General features: G+C 43.3%; 1 protein-coding gene across 1 annotated transcript in view; it reads right to left on the bottom strand.

Annotated features, from left to right (window-relative positions):
* Positions 1-17,667, bottom strand: part of galnt18b (UDP-N-acetyl-alpha-D-galactosamine:polypeptide N-acetylgalactosaminyltransferase 18b) — a 94,776-nt gene that overhangs the window by 36,817 nt on the left and 40,292 nt on the right. Inside the window, exons 2-3 of the mRNA XM_018752378.1 lie at positions 8,600-8,789; positions 6,896-7,062 (exon numbers count right to left, since the gene is read on the bottom strand). Coding sequence (XP_018607894.1) covers positions 6,896-7,062; positions 8,600-8,789 — 357 coding nt within the window. The remainder of the gene's footprint in view (positions 1-6,895; positions 7,063-8,599; positions 8,790-17,667) is intronic.

The following is a 17,667-nucleotide window of genomic DNA, read 5'->3' as shown; positions in this document are numbered from 1 at the left end:
TTTCATAATATGTACTCCGTGACACTGCTGTTATTAGGGTCTCCGCAGCGAGGAAAAAATGTGATCACCTGTGCTGATCGATTGAATGTATTAACATCATGTTGTGAAAAGAGACCTGTGGACAAAGACAAACGGAGAAGAGGTCTAATTAGCGGGCATTCGGACGCGAAGAGAAAAGGATGTGCGATGCAGGTGGAAAAACGGTGCGTAACTGTATTCTACTATTATCCTTGCAGACTGCATCATTTCCTAAGAGGCCTTAAAGCAACTTGGAGTTGAAAGATGGGAATCTAAACTGATGGGATGTGTGAATAAAAAAGGGCATCTGCTGGGTCTTGTGCTGGTGAAAAGTTACGTCTAAATACAAGCAGCATCATCGTTTTCCGCTCCTCCAGGAAGGCTTGATGAGGAGCCAAGGGGCCCCCGCCTTGTGTGTGTGTGATGTGTTTTTTTGAGGAACACTGTTTACTCCAGCTGTATCACCAGTAGCCTCCGAAGACCCCCCTGCGAGTCAGCGCTTCCTTCTCCGTTTTGTTTCATCTGCTAATCAGATTTTCGCACGCTGCGAGACATCCGCCAACAGATCCGGCGTTCGCGCCGGGAAGCGAGCAGCCGTCCGGAACGACGGGGCCGGCGGGCAGCTGGGGTGGGCCGGGCGGGGGCGCGACTCGACTCGGCCCGCTGGCACGAAACCAGCGGCTCGTGTAGAGCGCCACCGGCATCGCCATTCAGCGTCTCGCTGCACCGGCCCCCGCGGCGGGTTCATCTGGTCCTCGATCTGTTCGCTCGTCTCGCCGCAGATCTGCGTTACACGCGGAACTCTTTGTACGGAAACACCTGACGAACAGCAGGCGAGCATGGGGCACGCATTTGGAGAGCCGCGTTTCCGACCGTGAGGGGTTAGCTAAGCAAGGCCGACCGCAGAGCGCCCTTCCTCCTGGAAGTCGCCGACTTACGAGCTCCCGAGTAACAAACCTTCCAACATCACAAACGTTTGAGAAGTATTTAGTAATTCTGTTGTCATAAATACACATACATCACCACACACACGCACACAACGTTTCATAAATACAGAAACATTTTTCATACACAGAGCTGGTATAGTTTTGCGTGATGCACCAATAGGTAGTGGTTACAAATTAAATTTGTCAGTATCCTGATCTAGAGGGGTGCAGTGGTGCAGTGGGTTGGACCAGGTCCTGCTCTCCGGTGGGTCTGGGTTCGAGTCCCGCTTGGAGTGCCTTGTGACAGACTGGCGTCCCATCCTCGGTGTGTCCCCTCCCCCTCCAGCCTTATGCCCTGAGTTGCCGGGTTAGGCTCCGGCTCCCCGCGACCCTGAATGGGACAAGTGGTTCAGACTGTGTGTGTGTGAGTATCCTGATCCAGCTCTGACCAGGGTTCTTTAAAGCGCTCTCATTTTTACAATGGGTCATAAATACCTAGCAGGAGACTGAGATCACACCGGCATGTGAACGAGGCATCTAGGCTCACCAGAGGGAGAGGCTGGATCTACCAGCCTGGTCTCTGTCAGTTACTCAGGGGGAGACAAAGCGAGTCTTCTGCTCTGTTTCTGTCTCAAACACGAGTTGCTAACACTGACATTTATTCATTTGGCAGATGCTTTTCATCTGAGTATCACTTCTGGCATGACTATTATTGTTGTTTTTTAGTTTATTTATTTATAAGGCAAAAAGTGTTTCAAAGGCAGCAAGGTAACAATGAGCTAATGATGGTCTAGGATGATACGTGCATTTCGTTGCAGCAAACGTAAAATCAACCTACTAAATGAACGGAGGGGAAAAAAAAAAAAAAATCACTTAATTCATTTTTCCGACAGACCACTTTTCCAGACAAAGTGAAATAGATCACGAGAAACCGAAAACGTGACAACAAAAAGATGGCAAATGAAATTTTACCCAGTCATGAACAGCGAAGGAGCGGACCGCTGTTTCATCCTTATTCGGGCTCATCAGCACTGAGCCCACCTGAATTTGAACTAACGGGTTGGCTTGGATTAATATTCCAATGGTTTTACCATTATTCTACCACGGCATGGCAACTGGGTATGTAGGAAGGTGTTTTTACGTTCGTAAAATTTCATTCAAAACATCTCTTAACCCCGATTAGGGGAGTGGTAGATGCTTGCTCGATTGCAAGCCAACCACAAATGGCCAACAGATATCGGTCTCATAACAAAAACAAGAAGCGAACATGAGTTTACGAACGAAAAAGATGGCAAAGACAAAACGAACACAGAAAGTAGCTGCTAATGTACTATTCTGAAAATAAGCCATCGGGCAACTGAGGAGAGGAAAACAAATCATTACCAGAGGAAGGAACTATAAAAACATGAACCTCCGGGGGACCAGGTCGTACAAATATGCGTACCATAAACTGCTAATGACGATGACATACGCTGAACACAATGCCACATGAAATTTAAAGATCATCCGCTGCTCCGCAGGTCTGGAAATGAGCAATGAAAAACCCTGTTAATGGGTAAATGCGCAGATCAATGTGTCACCCACTGGCTGTTGAAACACACGTAAAACCGGATTAGATCGGCCCTTTCAGACGCAAAAATGCTTTCGCTTGCCAATTTCTTCATGACAGACTAATCCTCTTTCAAATGCCCCCTTGAATGCATTGTTCAATGTATTGAGTAAATTAAAATGTTTGGGGTCTTGAAAACACAGCAACTATTGATTAGAACCCCATACATACTAACTGAATTACCTTTCCGTCATCTTTGTAAACCTCAAGGTGGAAAACAAATAAAGGCTAAAAGCTCCTCGAATGCATGTATGCATTCAGTACGGTTTTCGGGAACGCCGGTTGCATAGTGGTTGGAGTCTTCACCTTGCAGAGCTGGGTTTAAATATCCACTTCTGCTGTACCGTCCTTGACCAAGGTACTTGCGATGAATTAACACAGTAAAAATAACCCAGCTGTATAAACAGGTGGGGGGGGAGATGGTGGTGCAGTGGGTTTGACCAGGTCCTGCTCTCTGGTGGGTCTGGGGTTCGAGTCCCGCTTGGGGTGCCTTGTGACGGACTGGCGTCCTGTCCTAGGTGTGTCCCCTCCCCCTCCAGCCCTCAGCCCTGTGTTGCAGGGTTAGGCTCCAGCTCCCCGTGACCCCCGTATAGGACAAGCGGTTTCAGATGGTGTGTGTGTGTGTGTGTGTGTGTGTGTGTAAACAGGCAAATCGCTGTGAAGAAAAGCCTCAGCTAAATGAATAAATGTAAACGCACACTAGAAGGATGAGGGAAAGTACTGCAGGAACATCCACTGGACGACGCGACTGCCATTAAATCTGGTGCTTTATTCCGAGCCAAAACACACAGACTGCCGCTGACGTCATTCTCCCTTCCGTTCGATTGCCCCACATCACAGTGACTCTGGCACGGGTTAATGGCGCTTTGTATTAGACACGTCCCCTCCAATTACACACACAGCTCGCCTGTGCTCGACATCCCATTCACAGCCGATAGTGGCACGCCGAGGGGCAGCGCCCTGCATCCAAATTGCGAACATAAAACCCAACATCCAGCACACACACCACATGGTCCTCCGCTTTGCTAACAACCTGCTCGGCACATGCTTTCTCAGCCACAAAGAATTCTCGTAGCCTGGTTCTCATAATCAATTTCTACCGATTTGTTTTTCTTTATTAATTAACTGTACAGTATTAAGGTAAACAGCCCTGTGAATTGTTATATTACGCACTCGTGGGTAACTGGAGCGAGCTTATTGCACCAAGTAAAGGGCAGCAGGAGACATAGCCCATATACATGCTACAGGGAATGACAGGGCATAGGGATTGGCAGCGAGTGAAAATGCCCCCTTCTGAAAACCCACGCCAAGAATGGGCAATTATTTAAAATGAGGGGGTAGCAATTGTTTATCCATTTGTATAGCCAGGTAATTTTAACTCCACCAGTTCGGGTAAGTCAGTGTTTAAATTTTTAAGGTGTACAAACGTGGGGGGGAAAAAAAAAATTTAAAAGCAGGAAAAATAAGGGGAAAGGGACAAAAATAAAGAAAAAAATTGAGACAGGTGGCCTTGGAGTTTAATGCAACTAAACTAATCCAAGTAAAACTTCAAAATTACATCTTAAAACCAGGATTCCAGAATTTCTAGGCATTCCCTCCGAGAGCTCATTTTCTGGCTTTTCTACCAGTCATGTGGCTTGGCATTATAACAGTTTAAAGTGCATCATGTCAATCACTGTAATTCAGTGATGTTTACCCCGCTCTTTGCATCACATTGCAGACCGGAAGTGCCCACGGGTTACGAACACAAAAATCCAGCCGTGGGATAAGTACCATAATCCAGGGTATTAGAGCAGGAGCAGGGTTTGAAACCCGTGCTCTCCGAGTGCAAAGTGACAGGTCTAACCAATACACCACCTATGGCTGAACCCAGTGTGGCTTAACATTGCACTCTCTGTGCAAGATGATGGATGCCTGGTCTCATGAAGCACAGCACCCTCTCACACGTGCAGGTACATGGCATGGACCTGGAGACGAGGGGCTCACATGGCACTTGTTTCCTGTTTTATGCTTCATAACCACACAGAGGATTTATTCTCTGAGCTCCGTTTGTTCCTGAACCTCCAAACCGAGTCTCCAAAACATTACCTAATATAGAAATAAAATTTCCACCCCAATGATGAAAGATAATCTACACATTTCCCTCTCATTTCTCAAAAATGGTACACAGCATATTATCCATTCTAATGATAATTACACCAACAACACAGATGTCCTGTATTACTCATGGCTAAATACTGCAAACACCCATTGGAAGAGCGAACTGCGCACCGCTATATTCGCTCTGGCTGGAAAAAGATGGGCAGAAATGAAGTTTACAGCTGGAGAACATTCTTGTCGACAAGTTCAAATGACAAGTTCTGCAAAATGCCAGAGAAGTTATTCCCAAACTTCCTGGGGGAGAGCCTAAAGGCCAATCAAATGAAATAATCTAAGCCTTCTTGGAATGCTTTAATCCTCTTGAGGTAAGATCTTTGTGATTCGGGGTAGAAAATGGCAGAACACGTCGGGCACTCCCTCAGTCTATCCGCGACCCGGGTAATACTGGAATCCCAGGTTTCTTGATGAAAGGGGGACTGAAAGAGACGCACAGTTTAAGACTCTGGTTACAGCCTACAAGACCATCGGTAGATGTGCTCCCCAACATGCGTAGGACCCGATCACTCGCTAAACCCGAACCAGACAACACCTGTAGCCACTCAGTGGGCCCATATGCAAGAGGTCCAAAATCAAAGCCTGCAGGTTCTCAGTTTTGGCTCCATTCTGGTGGAAAGATCTTCCGCTATCCCTCAGAATTGCTGAGGTCTTTCCGGTGTTGAAGAGTCTCAAAACACATCTCCTTCAGACCCACTTCTCTCCTGATTTCCTATCTGCTCCATAAACTTTCACAATATTATCTAAAAAAAAAACAAAAAAAAAAAAAAAAACAAAATACATGTAAAAACTATACCTATCACTTCATTACGCAACTACTCATGTAATACCCATTTACAGGGGCAGCCGGTAGTGTAGTGGTTAGAGCTGCTGCCTTGGGACCCAAAGGTTACAGGTATGATTCTGACCTCCACCTGTAGTACCCTTGAGCAAGGTACTTACCCTAAATGCCCCAGCTGTTTAAGCTGGTAAATAATTCTAAGTATCTTAACACTGTAAGTTGCTGTGGAGGAAAAGCACTATGTAAAGGAATAAATGTGTCCACTAAACAATGGGTAAACCTTCAAGCTGCTACTCTTGCAATGTAAATGTTTACACAAAACAAAATTATTTCTAGGAATGTGATTTGAAATCATCGATATTCGGATAAAGTTTTATGCAGCTACTCGGGTGACGTACTGTACATTGCTTCAGTTTGAGCAGTGGGTGCTGAATCCTAGGGCTCATTCCCAGCAGGTTTTGTTTGAACTGGAATGCGGAGGCACCTGCAGATGCTGCACAGACAGGGGATGGGTGGAGAAGCTCAAGGGACACTGTACAGATGGTTTTTCTTTTATAATCTGCCTGCCTGTAAATGCTCGCACTTTCCATTTACACCATTATTGTTATTCTCTCTCTAATGTAACAGGTAGAAATGTAGAGCGGAACACATCAAAAAGAAAGAATGCAAAAACAACTTAATCAGTACTCCAAGGCCACCAGCGGGAAGTGTGATGGATTCCATTTCTCTGTCCTCTTTTAAGTATCATATATTTTGCATTCCTGAGCTTCTGACTGCAGAATTAAAATTACTGCTCTGACTAATGATACTGAAAAAACTCCACTTACTGGTGCTCTTCGGAAAGTACTGATGTTTATGGGACCTGATCAATCCCTGCACCCCAGCAAGAGCGCTGCACCCCTCTGCCTCTGGATGCTTGGTGTTCTCATTCACAAGAGGTCCAAATCAGAAAGCCCGGTTCTCAGTTTTTGCTGCGATGTGGTGGAATGAGCTCCCCCTGTCCCTCAGAACTGCTGAATCTCACAGAGCATTCAGCAAGGGTCTCAAAGTGCAACCCACCAGCAGAAAAGTGGTCTCAGACGCACAAGCTGTGCATCAATAACTGTGTATGTTTCTAAAGCTCTAAGTCAGTTCTGAACAGCACTTCTGTCCTCTCAGAAATGAAGGCCACTTTTGAGAAAAGCATCTGATAAATGAACAAACACAAATATAAATTGTATGGAATAAAATGAATCTCTTCTGCTAAAATGCCTATGGTGGAGTTATTCAGTCAAAAGCTGTCAAACTCTCTTCTCTACATTTCGATAAAATGGGAGAATGGCATGCTTCAAAACATATTGCTGAGATATGAAATATGGCGCATATTCTGCATAATAGGTCAAACAACATTGTAAGGATGGCTCTTACCATTGCTGCTGTTGTCGTCAACCAGGATGATCTCTTTGAGCAGATGGCGGGGCGTCCTGCTCATTGCAGAGTGGATGGAGCGGAGAATAACCGACAGGGCCTCGTTGACGAAAATGAAGACAATACTAACTTGTGGGAGGTTTGTGGGATACGAAATGTTCCTGCACCTGCAAGAAAAACAATGGATTTCTTGGTTCGCTCAATTAATAAAGACTCAAGATCCAATAACTGAAGAGGTCCGATAGCAGCCTCTTTAAAAGACATGATCGTCACAGCATTTCCTCCAGTACCACTGAAAACCTCTCCTATCTCAGTCTCAAAATTAAATAATAAATTGGACGCTGTAGCCCAATGTCAAAGACTTTCTACCGTTCATGCAACAAGTAACGTGCAAACTTACTGCAACATAGAACTGCCAGAGTTCGTAGATCATTTGGGAACATACATGTGTTTGTGATGCACTGGAAAAAGGTGTCAACACCACTTTGACTGTAATGGTCTTCCTTGAGTATTTGAACATCTTTTGGAGTGAAGCCTGACCCTGGGAACACGGATGCTGTAAAGTAACCGTTCAACTTGATGCTTAGAGTAAAAGAGACAAAACATCGGAACTATAAACACTTGCTCTTTCAGAACGAGCCACCCTCCATTGAAACAAGTTAGAAAAGCACGCCTGATGGAAAAGTGCTTCAGAAACTAGTGAGTCTCCATCTCCACGGTAACCAAATTCCCATGGAAACCAATAAAGGAAAACACTGACTTGCTGTAATCCTCTCTCCTCAGTGCCTACTGTATTTCTATGGTTGTACTTTCTCTCATGACTCCAAAGATAAAAATAAGAAAAGAGTTTCCATGTCCTAATTAAAGCACTTTAGCCTCTGTGGTTTCTAGTTGCGGTCTAGGGAAAGGTTCTCCAAGTACTGCATTTGTACTTCAGAAATACAAAGTAATAAAACCCAACTTCAAAATCATAATCATGTGATACGTAACCACATGATTTTATTAACAAGTCAGCTGGTAGCGTAGTGCTTAGAACTGCTGCCTTGGGGCCCAAAGGTTGCAGGTTTGAATCTCACCTCTGGCTATAGTATCCTTAAGCAAGGTACTTACCCTAAATTGCTCCTGTAAAACTACCCAACTGTATAAATGGGTAAATAATTGTAAGTATCTTAACATTGTAAGTCACTTTGGAGAAAAGCATGCGCTAAATAAATACACGTAATAAAGATACGATGTCTGATGCAACTTTGTTAAAAAGTCTTGTCATGAGAAGACATACATAGGTCCAGCTGGAAGACTCCTCTTCATTACCTGCACATTTTGTTTGCAAAAATATATAGGCCTACATACTGCTTGCATTAAAGAGATTATTATTAACTGTTATTTACAACAACTCTATCCAAAGAGCCTTATATTGATGCGTTCTTATCCTAAGCTACGTACAGTTTTTACCCATTTATTTGGCTGGGTAATTTTTACTGGAGCCATTCAGGCTAAGTACCTCAATCAAGGGGACCTTGGGAGCAGGGATTTGAACCCAAGACCTGTGAAGGCAACAGAGCTAACCACTATGCTACTGTATACTTAGTACTTTGCGCCAATAAGCAAAGATTGAAATCCAGACAGCGTTGGTAATATTAGAGCTCCAAGATGGTGCTGTGGACCTAGCTTGTTGCAGAAAGAGCTAGCAGAAAAAGCGGGTACCCGTCTGGCCGCAGGTCAGGGATGGCTCGGTCCAACGAGAGGCGGTCGCTCAGGTAGCCGTTGTAGCCGTAGTACTGGAACTTCTTCAGGGCGATCCGGCGGCTCTCTGGACTCAGGTCCTGTCCCCAGCGGCTGAACAGGGAAGAGTCCGAGAAGGACTCGGAGATGGCGTCCGTCTTCTGCGGGGTCTCTGGCGGGGACGGTGGACGAAACGACAAAGGCTTCACAACGAGGCCCCAAATTAAGAACCCTTAAGGAAGTGTGAGCCATCTTACATAACACAGTGAGTGTGATCTGCATGGTAAAGCTGGGCTCAATATTATCTATGAATCATACATTATATAAATCATTAACTTTTCATAACCTGTGAAGCACAGGCTTTACACTAACACAGTCTGTTCTTGTGTTACAGAGAAGATTTACTTTAAAAACACACTGAATCTAGATTATCAAGGCAGTAAACAATAATAAGCTGTCTCACGAATGCACAAGGACAATACTCCTCAAAAGTTGGGCAGGAGTTTTCTTTTTTCCCTCCCTAGAATTCAATTTGGCCTGGCCACAATAATAAACACGAATAAACTGCAGAGCACAGCAGCAAAAAAAAGGATTAATAACCCAGTGCTAATGCAAAAAAAAAAAAAAAAAAAAACACTTCAGTAAAAATGAAAGAACGCTGCATATTACACCTCGTAAAGGAACTGGGAAAGTAAACACGATTACAAAATTTTCCCTGGGAATAACTTTAAATTCAAAATGGTTCAAATCACAGCCCGACAAAGAGACTCCATAGAATTTTTATTTTCTAACCTAATTACGTAAAGGAGGAATGGCTGTGTTCTCAAAAAATGAAAAATTGCAGCACACATTGTTGATCTGTTTCATCAGCTCACATAAATGGGACATTCTAGAAGATTCCTGCAGCATCTGATTCTGCGGCACACAGATAAATCTGGATAAAATAAAAGATTAAATGGAGCAAGTGTGTAATTAAAGAACGCCAATTAACGGCAGAGCTACTGTAATTAATTAAATGCACTCAAGGACCATAATCCATCATGGGATTGCTACGATCGCAGACACAACTTCTCACTACCGACCCCTACAGGTGAGCGATGGGCTCAGACCCCTGCTGCGGACGTCACTTTCACAACATCTTTTCCTCCGAAAAATAAATACGTTTGGTTGATGAAGGAATAATCACCTCCCCGGAACTGACAGGCCATTAGTGGTGTTTGCTCTTCTCCTGTCCCATTTTACTGTGGTAAAAGTGTGTCCACACTCTGCTCACAACATTCATGAGACAGAGCTGAGGGGGGAGGAAAAAAAAAATAAAAAATCCCCCACATCTATTATCATGTCAATGTGTACATAAGCAGTAAAACCTGCCAAACTGCATTTTTATTCCACATTGCTTTCCTTTTTTTTCCTGAGGTTTCTGGGGATTTACCCAACATTTGTCCCTTTACTACTTATTATTAGAGTTTTGGTGTCCTCTGTAAACAGGAGAGGCAAATAGCAGCCATTGTAAAGAGGAACTGCTAAATACCGCGGGAAACTGCCAGGCGTTCTGCTTAAAGTGCTGGGATTCTTGTACTATCTGCGAGTATATCCCATAATACTTTGGGCCTTACATTCCTAGGAGTCTTATGTGTGCCACGGTGTGGATCCGTTTGAGTGGGGTTTCAGCCCCTCAAAGTGATCGGTGCACACAGCAGACAGCATTACTTATCCCGTTACTGACGTGGAGATACCGTGAGTTTTCACTGCATTAAAACCCGAGTCGGCTCCGGACATGGCTAAAGGTCCCCCTCACACGTTTTGGGGGGGGGGGAATAAGCGGAGCGCCACTGCCAGCAATGCCATGCACGATACACTTATACAAACGACGGAAACGTGCTTATTTCTGAAAACGGAACCAAGAGAAAACCTGGAAAGCAGTAATTTAATTTTCTGCAACGGATAAAATGGGGCTGAGAGCTTCTCGGTGTCAACGCTGACATTTTGTTAATACTACTAACCTCTATTTAGCTGACAAAGCAAAGTAATAGGTACAACTTATTAAAACAGGCTTTTTTCTTAAAAAAAAATACCATACCCTGCTTAGGGGGATGTGGTGGCGCAGTGGGTTTCACCGGGTCTGGCTCTCTGGTGGGTCTGGGGTTCGAGTCCTGGTTGGGGTGCCTTGTGCCCCCCCAGCCTTCTGCCCTGTGTTGCCGGGTTAGGCTCCGGCTCCCCGCGACCCCGCTTGGGATGTGTGGTTTCAGACTGTGTGTGTGTATATCGTGCTTATAGAGTGTGGTAATTCCTATTACATCAACTGGGGGATACTACCTTGATCAGCAGTAGTACAACAGAAGTGTGGATTTCCATCCTTTGACTGCAAGGTGCTGCCCGTTTCAAAGAAAACGGAAATATACAGAATTCTACGCATATGTACAGCCCCATTTAAACATTAAAGCTATACACATTGCAGAACAAAACTTTTGAGCTACCCTGTGTGTCGCTATAATAATTATTCTAAAATGTACCCTTGTGAAAATTTCAAAAAAACACCTCTGAATATTTGCCATGAGAACAGGATGATGGCGCACGTACCCAATGAACCTCACCGAAAGGCGGTCGATTTGAAACGATCGTATAAAAACGTGCAGCATTTTCAGTGTTACTTTTAAAATAAGGAAATGTTGTGGCACTAACTGTACCGCAACCTCTAGTTAACCCTGGAAAATACTGTTTGAGAATTACTGAGTGATTGATCCTTCAAGCTCGGCACTTAAATGGAATCAGAAGCACAACTATGTGATTTGACTAAAAGCGTAGTTTACGTTTCTGCGATTGGAGGGATGTGAAATTAAAAATTCCTTTTTATACGAGAGAAAGAACAGGACCAAGCAAAGCGAGAGGCTGTTGCCTTCTTCCAACGTGAGCCAAATTAATTTGTTCATTGTAGTTCTTTGCAATGAGGATGGTGCAGCGTCCATTAATCTCGCAAAGGGACTCCGACTACACAACAGAATAGCTCAGATTTTTCAATTTTGGCTTTTTATCTAAGCAGCACTACAAGGGCAATTTGTGTTTACATGCTTTTTTTCTTTTTTGCTCACTGCACAAAAAGTATTAATTTCCTGGAACCGGAATCCAGCAAAACCAGAGACACATTTAGCCCGAGATGGAAAGCTAATAAACAAACCCCAGTCTGATTATGTGGGGTGATATTTATATCCTTAAATAGCAGCTTTGTACTAAGACTTTTTGAAATGGATGCAAAAAAAATGGCCTAAGAAACTTGCATCTAAAAAGTAAACACTTCTGTACAATGGCTTTTCTGTCCAGAATGCAGACCAAGTGCAGGTCGGCTGGATAAAGCAAAGGGTTTGCTTTTGAGTCAATGACAGACAGGCAATTCACCGTACTCGTATACTCATATACTGACCGGGTTACACGGAATATGCATTAGCCCTCCTTCTGCTTTCCTCTATTTTTTGACATTGAATGTTTTCAGGTCTTCAACCAAAATCAAATAATAGACGAAGGGAACCTCAGTCAATACATTTTAACTGATTTACATTTAGTTAGCAGGTGCTTTTTTCCAAAGCAACTTCTAATGAACTCTACATAGTGTTATCAGCCCACACACCTTATTCACCAAGGTGACTTACACTGCTAGATATACTACTTACACTGGGTCACTTATCCATACATCAGTGGAACACACACACACACTCCCTCTGTCACTCACACACTCTGGGTGAACATGAACAGCATGTCTTTGGACTGTGGGAGGAAACCAGAGCACCTGGAGAAAACCCACGCAGACACAGAGAGAACATGCAAACTCCACACAGACTGATTGGGGATTGAACCCACATCCTCTTGCACCACCCAGGCGCTGTGAGACAGCAGCGCTACTCGCTGTGCCACCCATTGTAAATTAAATTTAATTTAATGAGTTATTCACTTAAGCTTAATGCACCTTTAGCTGAAATGGCTGCAAGCAAACACTTTAATATTGTCCTTAACATCTCTGAGGAGGAAATTCATCCCACTCTTCCTTGCAAAACTGCCTTAATGCAGAAACACTGGTGTGTTCTCAAGCATGAGCTGCTTATTTCAGGTCCTGCCACAGCATCTCTTTGGAGTTCAACTCTCTGTAGGGTTTATATTCAATACATGCAATCGAATGTAATATCTATATCTGATTACAGAGGAAATGGGATGCAATCGAAAACGTTGTAAAGATGAAGGATGAGAAAAGGCACCAACACTGTTCAGGATTTGTGTGAGCCAGTATGTAGCAGTAGAGAATGCAAATTAAAGCACTTTAAATAAAAAAAAAATAAAAAAAAAAATTCCGTTGCCATTTCATATGGGTTTTTATTTCCAGTGTTGGAAAATGTAAAAAAGGAAATTGGGTTTTTGTCTAGTAGGAAGAAGCAATTACAGTTTGGATCTCAGATTTTTGACTGAGGAGTGCTCAAAATTAATTATCACAAGACAGCATTTTGGTAGCTAATGAAACAATATTCTTTAAACCGTAGCAAAACAATTAACTAAGAATGATCGTGAGAAGACAGAAAAGTTGAGCATGACGCCACTAACTCTATGCTGCAGCTCAAACTCCCTGCAGGGATTTTACAACATTTCTTATTACATTTCATTCATCTGAATGATTTGCGAGACAAACAGATTTATTCAGCTGCACAACAGCATTAACACTTCAGCAGGAGAAGTCAAGCCAAAAAACACGTTCATTTCTCCCACTGTCACCATAATTGTAATCAACTACAGAGTAACTGGAGCAAAAACAAAGAAAAACACAGATTCGCTGCTGTTTCCTATTAGGATAATCATTCTTGTCATAATATATATGTTTAAAATACGCAAAATATACCAAAGTGAAATGTATTTTAAAAGTATAATACATTTATACTTATATACATGATAAATAAGAAAACAAGAACCTCACTGGAATTCATAAGTCACAGGGATATGAAAAATATTCAGGCTTCCCCAACTGCGCTACGGTATATTCCTTCACAGTTTTGTTTCATCTTTGAGGCAATATTCCCAATGTTTAGCACAATCCCACGAGAACTCTGTGAAGCAGGAGGTAGCACCATGGCAGCTGTCACCTTGCCATCGAAGGAGCACAGTTTGAGTGCCTGCTCCTGCTGTGGTACCCTTGATCATGGTACTTACCCTGAACTGATACAGTAAAAATTACCTAGCTGAATAAATGTGAATCAATGTAATTAGTCTAATGTAAAAACACTAAGTAGCTGTGGCGAAGAAGACGGCCAAATAACTGTCAATAAAATGTCACAATGCTGTTGCTTTGTATAAATCTATTACCGTTCTAAGAACGTTAATGTAGTCGGTGATGCTTCATAAAAAGAAAAGTAAATGGCATTCAGGACAATTGATTGCTGTTGCAGTATTTTTAGAATATTTTATTTAGTTTACTGAAGAAGAGTGACCTTCTGTTTCAAAAGCTGAGAAGCATTCGGAACGACAAACAGGCAAAAAAATGTGTTCGTCGACTCCGGTGGCGGGATATCGAAAGGAGAGGGGGCTCTGGGCCACATAGGTGTGAACTCACACACTAGTGTAGAGTACTGTACTTTCTCCACCAGTCGAGACTCCAGACCTCAGATGAAGTACGGCAAGGAGTGGAACATTGCACATTTACTACTCCTTGTCTGAAAAATAATAACTGCTGTTTTGTACAAGTGAGGCCCGGCTGTTGTGAGCTCCTGACGAACCCCACAGGTGGTACCTTCCCACGTGCACCGAGCAAGAAAGGACAGGATATGCGGGTGGAAAAGGCGATCTGTCCCTCCGAATGGAACCGGTATCTTATTTCTGGGTGTGTGAGCAGGCGCCCGCTCGCAACGACGCTCAGACTGAAATAAAAATCCTACGTTCCATTTGCATTTCAGAACGTGCACTTTTCTCAGATATGGGTATTGATTTTTATATGAGAAACGCTGCTCTCATCCTAATTTCTTACAAGTCCAACTTTTCTATTAGAGGGAAGTCGGGTACCGTTATCCCCTTGGGCGGTCAGATTAACATTATCGTCAGAGCTGACCTTCATTCTAAGGTCTACTCCTACTCAACGGATTTCCCCAAAATACAGCAGAATAAGATAAAATTTAGATTAAAATACAAAAAAAAAAAAAATCTATAACAGTGTGACAGCTATTCTATTCTCAGATGAAAATGGAGCCATTTTCCAAGCTGGAATTTTAGATTTTATGTAACGTGGGGGGGGCATGGTGGTGCAGCAGGTTTGGCCGGGTCCTACTCTCCAGTGGGTCTGGGGTTTGAATCCTGCTTGGGGTGCCTTGCTATGGACTGGCATCCTGTCCTGGGTACGTCCCCTGCCCCTCCAACCTTGCACCCTGTGTTGCCGGGTTAGACTCCGGTTCACCGTAACCCCATTTGGGATAAGTGGTTTCAAACAGAGAGAGAGTGTGTGTGTGTGTAACATGTGTAACATGTGTCTTCATCAACCAATAGCAGTGCATTATACAGAAAGAAATCGATTTGATTATCTTCCAGTTCCATACGAGTACAGACCTAGGTAAAAACACATGGCTACACCATTTGAATGAATAGCTACGAACTCATTTGCCCTTCATAGTTAAGGTCACTATTTTTTTCCAAAGCAGTTTTATGTGCTGCTCTTCACTCATCCCCCTCAGGAAGAGGTCTGCAGAACATTCTATAATTGACAGTTATCACATTACCCCCTTCAGCCGTCTATGTTCATAAATCAATTACTTATAATTATGCATCAAGGACAATTTAAATCGATGTTCTGGCGCTGTGAGGATCTGTCTTCAAGATCCTCATAAGAACCACATGCTGTTATTCTGTTCTCTTCAGGTATGTGAACTGGCCAACATATATAAAGAGTGCCGTTATATAATCTCACATACACAAGAAATGACAAACAGAGGGCTGTTCATAGTGATGGCTTCCACTGCTGGTGGATCAAAAAAACAAATTAATTAAAAAAAAAAAAAAAAAAAAATAGTAATTAGAGCTTTAAATTAGAGACTCTCTCATAAATTAGTTTCTCTGGTTTGAAACACTGTTCATTTTTACTTTCCTTCCACTTCATGTGTGGTGTCCACTAATGGCTTTCATGGGGTCGTGACGGATCATTGATTCTCAGGTGGTCGGGCTAATCCAGTGCCTGTAGGGAGTTACCAAGATGTCGCTCTAATGCAACTCCCAATCCTCGATGGTCATGTGATTTGGAAGAAAATGTGATCCTGCGTACAGATAAGAGGGTGCAATTCAAGGTCCTAAAATAAATCTTTTGGAGAATAAACAAAATTATTGTATTGAGATGGACTGGCGTCTTGCCCAGGGTTTCACACCCTGTTCCTCCATGATAGGCTCTAAACCACTGTGAACCTACATTAGGACAAGTATTGGCTGATAATGAATGAATGAAACTATTTCAAATACATTTACTATAATGAAAAGTACAAAACAGAGGCCTGCACAGTTGTCTTGACTGGTGATCTAGTGAAATTTCTAAGTATTACAATTTTTTCATCTGCAAAGCAGAATATCGAACACTATCGGTTTATTTCAAAGATATGTGTGGGAAAATATAAGTATGAATATGAGTATTACAAAGATATAATAGGCAGCAGTTTCAATGTCTATTCAGGTGTTTTTCGCTCATCTAAAAAGCCGTCATACCAGTAGCCCACATAAAGATAGTCACAGAGCAAATGCAAATGTTTTCGCTGGTTACTTCCACGTACTGGAAGGAAAATAGCCAAACAGAGTACAAGTAAAAGCCAAAGTGATTGGGGGAAAAGGAACAATAAATCTCTTGAAAAAGGTAAAAAGAGGAGAAAGAACTAATCCGATTATCAGGGGCTCATTCGGTGCCGGTCCAATCTCAGTAAACTGTGACAGTATCAGCTGCTCTTAACCATCCTAAACGAGAGCGAAATACGGCCTCCTCACCATCTCCCTGCAGCCTTTGGGTCAAATTGCAAGAGTCCCAGTGGGAGCATGAGGAACGGGAAATGAGTTGAGTTAGAAATCAAACATTAGGCTCATACAGTATGGACTGCAGAAGGGCAAAATGCCCCTGGTATGAATTAGTAGCCAAATGTTGGACTAAAGAAACAGTTCTACTACTTTGGTTTTTTAGACAGTGCAGATACCCATGGGTCTGAATGAGGGGTGGCAGAGCAGGTAGTACTGGTGCCTTACAATTCCTGGGCTGTGTATTCGAATCATGCTCAGTTTGCATGGAGTTCCCATGTTCTCACTGTGTTCACATGGGTTTCTCCCTGGTGCTCTGGTTTCCTCCCACAGTCCAAATATGTGTTTCAGGTCAACTGGTAACTACTGCCCTGTGATGGACTGGGATCCTGCTCTGTGTGTATCCTGCCTCACACCCTGTGCTTTTGTTATAGACTCTGGACAACCAGGACCCTAAATTGGTAATGGAACGTGAAGCCTAATTATTTCTTGACTGAGCGACAAAGAATTCACTTTTTTTGTTTTACATACAACATATGCTGATCAGCCACAACATTAAAACCACTGACAAGTGAAGTGAATAACACTGATTATCTTGTTACAATGCCACCTGTCAAGGGATGGGATATATTAGGCAGTAAGTGAAGAGTCAGGTCTTGAATTTCATGTGTTGGAAGCAGGAAAAATAGGCAAGTATAAGGATCTGAGTGACTTTGACAAGGGCCAGACTGTGATGGCTAGACGACTGGGTCAGAGCATCTCCAAAACGGCAGGTCTTGTGGGGTGTTTCCGGTATGCGGTGGTTAGTATCTACCAAAAGTGGTCCAAAGAAGGACAACTTGTGAACCGGCAACAGGGTCATGGGTGACCAAGGCTCATCGATGTGCATAGGGAGCGAAGGCTAGAACGTCTGGTCCGATCCCACACAAATTGCTGAAAACCTTAATGCTGGCCATGACAGGAAGGTGCGGAAACACACAGCGCATCGCAGTTTGCCGCAGACCGCTCAGAATGCCCACGCTGACCCCCGTTCACTGCCGAAAGCG

This window comes from Scleropages formosus, chromosome 11 (assembly GCF_900964775.1).
Source record: "Scleropages formosus chromosome 11, fSclFor1.1, whole genome shotgun sequence".
In the NCBI taxonomy this organism is placed as follows: domain Eukaryota; kingdom Metazoa; phylum Chordata; class Actinopteri; order Osteoglossiformes; family Osteoglossidae; genus Scleropages; species Scleropages formosus.
The sequence above is the reverse complement of the archived record's forward strand: the minus strand, read 5'-3'. Positions and strand labels throughout refer to the sequence as shown.